Genomic DNA, 7,253 nt, shown 5'->3' with positions numbered 1-7,253 from the left:
AAAGCTGTCTAAAGTATTGTGTAAATTAGTAGTGCTAAAGAAGAGTATTAACCTGTGAATAATTACCTGTCATTTTCCTACAATAGAAGCAGAACACACAGACAGAGAAGAGGAGAACACACACCGGACACACACTGAACAGCAGCATCCAGCAGAGCACACAGTCAGGTTGTCTCCTGGTCATCACGTTTACAGATGCATAACACACTTCTTCATCATCTTTCTCCTGGAATAAAAATGTATGTTTTGTTTTTATTATATATCACATATTTATTATATATGCAGTAAAATTATATATTCCATGTGGTGGGTAAATATTTGCATAGGTCATACCACAACAATGTTTCTACTTTTCGGCTTGTCTTTTTGATCAGCAGCAGAATCTAAAATTGATTATTTAAATTAGAACATTTCAACTGATGCAGGTTTTTTTTTTTTTGTGCTCATTGACAAAAGCTGTCTAAAGTATTGTGTAAATTAGTAGTGCTAAAGAAGAGTATTAACCTGTGAATAATTACCTGTCATTTTCCTACAATAGAAGCAGAACACACAGACAGAGAAGAGGAGAACACACACCGGACACACACTGAACAGCAGCATCCAGCAGAGCACACAGTCAGGAGGTGCAGAGGGCTCAGAACAGGAAGTCACTTGTTCAAGATAAAATAAACACAAATGTATCTATGAATGTTAATAAACATATTTGTGTTCTGTTCATCTTGATTTTTCCATGAGAAAAGTAAAGTTCTTGAGAATTACACAAGCGATGATATAACTAGCAGAAGTGTATTCTTACCTTCCAGAGAGAGACGAGTTGTTCGGTTTCCATTATAGTACACGATAGATTGGGAGATGAGGCCTTGTTCATCTTCATGTAGCTTATTCGCTTCTTCCACACAGTAGTACAGTCCCAGATCAGAGACACTGATGTTAGTAATATGTAGATCATAAGAATTATTGTAGCTGTTGTGGATAAAGCTGAAACGTTGAAATATCTCCATGTCTAGTTTCCTAAAATCTATTATGAGAGAGGGTTGATTTTCATGAGAGCAGTTTCTTATCCATTCAATGCTGAAGCCAAAAGTTACAGAGCGATCACAGTAGAGAGTGATGTTGTCTCCTGGTCTGACTGTCATCTCCACTTCTTCTCCATAGATTCTTGTCTGATGGAACAGTAAAACTGTAAAAGCACAAAATAACTACATGAAGCATTTCAAATCATACTACCATACCAAAATATTCACACTAAAAACAGCTGAAGTATAGTTTTTCTTACACATAAGCACAATGAGAGCAAGTCTTGGCCTCTCCATCTTAGTGAGCGATTGTGAATAACTGACACTGGTGAGGGTCTCAATGTAGACGTCAGCTCTCATCTGATTGGTTCAGGTCAGTGGAAAGTTTTACCTAAAGCTGCCCGCGTCATGAGGTTTCGGCAGTAAATTAGGTTATTGTGTGAACATCGGAAGAGTGAGAGCAGTATTAACCAATAATCCATTACCTTATAGATTTTTTTTTGCTCTGATTTGTCTTTGTGACCATGAAAATCTTAAAACTTTTCATCATCTGACAGATATGCAGAGAGACGATTTTTAAAAGAGACTATAATATTTAAGATGTTTTGTGTGTGTGCAGATAAGCCCAATATTATGTGCTTTACATTTGACATGCCATGAGTAAATTAATTAGCTTTGAACTGGAGGGTTAGTGTACAATTTGTGGGGTTCTTTTTTGTTTTACTATAGTTGATCAAAATAAGAAGCTATGATGCAGCAACATCTAAACATGTCAAAACAGGAAACCCACAGGCCTCATTCAGACCACTTACAACCTCCTCACATTTGTTGCTTTTACACGTCATCAAACTTCATAACTCTTGTAGATCAATGCTCACCAAACAGAAATGTTCCCTTTAGCCTTTGTTTGCTTTTGTGTGTTTGTTAAAGTGTGTGTATTTGCATGAAAGCATCTAGCTCTCATTAATTCATGCACTAGGGAAGTTTTCTGTGTGTTCTTATGGATATCAAAATAAACTATGAATTCATTTTAAGCTTAATCTCTTATATAAACACAATGTTGTTTTATTAAGAACTGACTTCATCTTAAAAGAACTGACTTTTTTTTTTTTAAATGAAAAGTCTGGCATACTGTAGTTCCGCAGTTTATCATTTAAACACACATTTTTAATGTCGAAAATAAAAAGTGGATCCCATTGCAAGAAACAAAAACAAAAATTCACGTCCAGGCACTCACATAGCAGGCAAAATATAAAAAGCCTTTATTGTAAGACAGGGCTACATATAAAAAAAAACAACGTGTTTCAGCCCAAACAGGCCTTCGTCAGGGTGTTAAGCAATAGAGAATGAGAACTAGTTAAATGGATACACCTGTGACTATACATTTTCAAGGTCTAACCACTAGATGTCTCTTAGGATTTTAAAAACTTTCTCTGAATAAATACATCTGTGACTATACATTTTCAGGATCTAATCACTAGATGTCTATTGGGTATTTACAAATATCAAACCATCCCAAAAGGAGGGGAAAAAAAGGAAACATACAACCCAAAATTCATATCTCAAAAGACATTACAGTTTAAAAACATTTTTTCAATTGAACAAAGACCAATAAAAAGCACCTACAAACAAATCTAACCATTACAAAAATGGAGAAAAATCTTCATTAAGACCAGGATATGAGAGAGCATCTAATTTATGTATCCAATACGTTTCTGTCACGGTCCAGGTGTGTGGAGGCAGGCAGGATGACGAGGACGACAAGGATTCAAAAGAAGGATATTTAATGTAGCAACAACAAGGCAGAGACAGACACACACTCGGGGTAACATTCACAATAACCGACAAGCTAGAACACAAGAGACCAGAACAGATATAGGGCAGTTAACGAGGGACAGACAGGTGAGCACAATGAGGTGATTAACTAATAATTAGACGGGCTAAACCAACACAAGGGGAAGAAACCACAACAAACAGTCCACAGGGGTGTTACATTACTCCCCCCTCCCGGAAGGTGCGTCCTTGCACCGTAGAAACAGAGGGAGGGGCGGAGGGGGACTAGGAGGAGGACAAGGCAGTGGATGTGAGATGGTGACAGGGGAAGGCAAAGGGATGGCAGGCAGAGCAGACAGGCGGAGATTTAACGAAACATCAGGAGCCCTTCCTGGGCTGGACTGGGGATCAGGAGCCCTTCCTGGGCTAGACTGGGGATCAGGAGCCCTTCTTGGGCTAGACTGGGGATCAGGAGCCCTTTCTGGGCTGAATGGAAGATCAGGAGCCCTTCCTGGGCTGGACTGGGGATCCCGAGGTCTCTCCTCCTCGTTTTGGCACTGACCGCCCTCCATATTCTGCTCACCCTCAGCTGTGATGTAGAAGTCGGAGCTCCCCTCCGCAGCTTTTCACTTCAAAAGATGTGCATTGATGGACTGGAGTCATGTGGATTACTTGTGCTTTTTTTTGCTGTTTGAACTCTCATTTTTACGGCACCCATTCACTGCAGAGATCCATTGGTGAGCAAGTGATGTCATGCTAAATTTACATTTACATAAATTTACAAAGAAGCAAACTCATCTACATTTTGGATGGCCTAAGGGTGAGTACATTTTCAGCAAATTTAGGGGTTCCTGGGCTGGACTGGGGATCCCGAGGTCTCTCCTCCTCGTTTTGGCACTGACCGCCCTCCATATTCCACTCACCCGAAGCCGTGATGTAGAAGTCGGAGCTCCCCTCCGCAGCTTTTCACTTCAAAAGATGTGCATTGATGGACTGGAGTCATGTGGATTACTTGTGCTTTTTTTAGCTGTTTGAACTCTCATTTTTACGGCACCCATTCACTGAAGAGATCCATTGGTGAGCAAGTGATGTCATGCTAAATTTACATTTACATAAATTTACAAAGAAGCAAACTCATCTACATTTTGGATGGCCTAAGGGTGAGTACATTTTCAGCAAATTTTGGGGTGAACTCTTCAAAAAAAGTCTTGAATAAAGTAAGTCATTGAGTCTCATTTCAAAAAAGTACCCATTAAGTTCCAAAGTAAGATAGAAGGCACAGTAATTCATGTCTCACGTGTTCAGCACTTGGAGCTGTCCAATGTGCTGAAGTTCTACTTAATTATATTCACTATATTCCAAAGTTGTAAGGACAGGTGTGATATGACAAAATAATGCAAATTTCTCATTAACTGAAGAATGTCTAAAATACATTCCTTTTCTATCTTAAACAAGTAATCTAGTAAATGAGAAAATCCATTAGATGTTCTTGTCACTAAAACTGCATATAGAAAAATGGTAAAGGTGGTAATTACACATTTATTACTTTTTTGCAATACTTCTAGTTTTACCACACTGTAAACATTTTCAACATGTTTTAACTGAAAACCCAAGTTTATTGAGCAACTTTGTCTCAAAACATATTCATGTCAAACTTTTTTGATGAATAAATTTTTTAATTAACTAGCCCTTAAAGCTCATCTCAATATGCCTGTAATTTCAGTTAATTCTCTAATTATTTCTCTAGAGTTCCAATGTAAACAGTAATTAAGAACATAAGATCAACAAGAACTTGAGATCAAAACAGCAACCTCAGGAAAATGAACTGTTCTGGACGTGGCCTAATTAAAAATTATTTAAAAGGCAATAAGTATGTTGTCACAAAGCTTAGCATAGCATACACTCGAGGAAGCATGCTAGCTTAGATTTTTTTAGCCCAAAGGTGGCGCTGTAACCTAAAAATGCCTATAACTACACGACAAATTAAAATGATTTCAGATACAACTCAAATACAACTGAAATTGTAATTTTTGGGATTAAAAACGTATTGGTCAAAGCAGTCATGCTGTTTGGATAACTGCTGCTTTAAAATACAAAAGCCTGATTATATTCAGAGGTTTAAGTGTCATCTAATACCATTGCATTTGTAGTAATAAAACAAACTAGAACTGCCGACTGTTCTTTGTCTATGCTTAATGTCATTTTATGCAACATACATCTGTGGTCTGTGTCAATTTTTTTTGTATCTGAAGAATTTCCTGATTACCTGATTGAGTAAGTTTATACAGTACACTTACATTTATTAACACCTTGCAGTTAACTTTTTCCAACATGCTTCTTTCTGTTTTTGTCTGTTTTCACACTTACATTCATGTGCATGTCCAGCATGCAGCCACACCAGGTTAAACACAAACACTTTCATGATATTTACTGTTGCATGCTCAAGTGGAAACATTTGTGGTTTGTACTCTTACCTTCATTTGCACGAACAGTGAGTCAGCAGTATCAGCACCACAAAGAAAAAAAATACATTGCTGACCCTAAATGCTGACATATTAAAGTTCAATTAATATGTACATTTTATTTTAACATCCTATTAAAATTTTTAATTACCATTAAAATTATCTTTAATATTGCATATATTTTCCATTTGCCAAGCATGATGCCTAATAAATCGTATCGGCATTTAGATATGAAAATATATTGCAATTTCTTTGTTGTTTATTAATGTTAAAATAATACAAATCTAAATTAAGTATGCATAAACCTTTTATTAACAAACATTCATACAAACATATATTAACTAATGCACACATGAGTTAATGTATAGTATTAACTAATAGCGTAAATTAACATGTTCATTACCGCAATGGGTCAAAGCTATGCATTTCAACTTCCAAATGAGCTAATAGTCATGTGCCTCAACAAGTAAAGTCATATGTAATGATGTAAATCATTTGCTAATGATTAATGAAAGCAGACAGCTGGAAATTGAAACATATAGCTTTGATCCATTGGTAATTAACACATAAATTTAACCTATTAGTTAATACTATATGTTGTTAAGGAATTAATACATGATGACACATTTAATTAATAGCAATTCATATATAACTTGATCTATTAATCAGATAGACTCTTTAATAGTTGCTGATGTAGTAATCATTAATGAATGGTTTTAATTCAGGATTATCTGTGCATTAGTTAAGAATGAATTAATGCACATTAGTGCACCCGTATTGTAGTGTTACTGAAATATTTATACATAGATGCAGTTTCCTGCAGTTTTAAGTTTGACTGCAGGATTGTGTCAGCATAAATACTGTATATGTGCAAGACTTGTCGTTAACTATATTAAAAAATATAATGAAAATAAAAGAAATGGGTTTGTTCAAACAAAACAAATCAACATGAACAACAGTGAAAATGTTTTCTCACCCAAGACAGATAGACGAGTTGTCTTGTTTCCATATTCGTATTCAAATTGATTATTTATGATGCCGTGTACATCTTTACTTATTTTCATTTCTCTTTTCGCACAGTAGTATATTCCCTCATCAGAGACACTGACGTTTGTAATATGTAGATCATAAGAGTTTCTGGAGCTGTTGAGCACAAAACTAAAACGTGGAAACTTTGCCTTGAATATTTCTGAAGAATCTATGAACAGAGATGGTTGATGCTCATGTGAGCAGTTTCTCCACCAAAAAATGTGTGATCCTAATGGTATGACACAGTCAGAGTAGAGAGTGATGCTGTCTCCTGCTTTAACTCTCATGTCCACTTCTGCCCCAAAGACTCTCTGCTGTTCACAGAACAAAACACCTGCAAAAGCAAATACAAGTTCATATACATGAAAGAGGACTGTCAATCAAATCAATTGCATAAAATACAACATTTAAAAACACAAATATGGACGTACACACAAGTATGATGACTGTAATTCTTGCTCTCTCCATCTCAGTGACTGATAAAGATGAGGACCTTTAGTGTCTGGTTCATAGTGGTGGGAGGGGAGGTTTTTTTTTTTTTTTTCTTCTTCTTTTTTTTGTGTGAGGGTAATATTATTCTGGTCTTGTTCCACTCATTTCTTTTCTTTTCCATTATTATTATTTTTTTTTTTTTAAACACTTAAAAAGCTCTTTTAGGTTTTCACCATCAATTAAATAACTTCTTAGTCAACTTCATTTTGAATTACTACACGTTTAAATGTATCAGAATGTTAAATAGTTTGTTTCAATATGGTAAAGTGCTCGTTTTTAAAATGCAACTGTGTGACACCTTAAAAGAGGCCGAGAGGCCATAATTTCAAACAAATAATAACATCGCATTGACATCAAACATGACTTTTTTTTTCTTTTTTGACAATATAATTATGTTTAATGTGACAATGGCGATGACCTAAAGTGCTGATCGTCGTTATAGGTTTCCTGTATTGCATATTTCAACTACATGGCTATTGTT

The 7,253-nt window shown here is 35.8% G+C and overlaps 1 protein-coding gene across 1 annotated transcript; it reads right to left on the bottom strand.

Moving 5' to 3' along the window:
- Positions 1 to 327: 327 nt before the first annotated feature.
- Positions 328 to 1,376, bottom strand: LOC107562969 (uncharacterized). Its single transcript, XM_016247727.1, has 4 exons — positions 1,277 to 1,376; positions 797 to 1,180; positions 519 to 650; positions 328 to 383 (listed from the first exon to the last, which is right to left on the bottom strand). Exons 1-4 carry the CDS (start codon positions 1,374 to 1,376, stop codon positions 328 to 330), a joined length of 672 nt encoding a protein of 223 aa, XP_016103213.1.
- Positions 1,377 to 7,253: the final 5,877 nt, after the last annotated feature.

This window comes from Sinocyclocheilus grahami, unplaced genomic scaffold (genome assembly GCF_001515645.1).
Source record: "Sinocyclocheilus grahami isolate Dianchi unplaced genomic scaffold, SAMN03320097.WGS_v1.1 scaffold852.1, whole genome shotgun sequence".
Lineage (NCBI taxonomy): Eukaryota > Metazoa > Chordata > Actinopteri > Cypriniformes > Cyprinidae > Sinocyclocheilus > Sinocyclocheilus grahami.
Note: the sequence above shows the minus strand (reverse complement) of the source record. Positions and strands in the feature narration are given on the sequence as shown.

What these genes read in the sequence shown, in the direction of transcription:
- LOC107562969 (XM_016247727.1), bottom strand. Translation starts at nt 1,376, where the DNA reads ATGAGAGCTGACGTCTACATTGAGACCCTCACCAGTGTCAGTTATTCA. An exon ending in AACTCGTCTCTCTCTGGAAG is followed by an intron (nt 651 to 796) that starts GTAAGAATACAC and finishes ATCTTGAACAAG; the next exon opens with TGACTTCCTGTTCTGAGCCC. An exon ending in CTATTGTAGGAAAATGACAG is followed by an intron (nt 384 to 518) that starts GTAATTATTCAC and finishes AATCAATTTTAG; the next exon opens with ATTCTGCTGCTGATCAAAAA.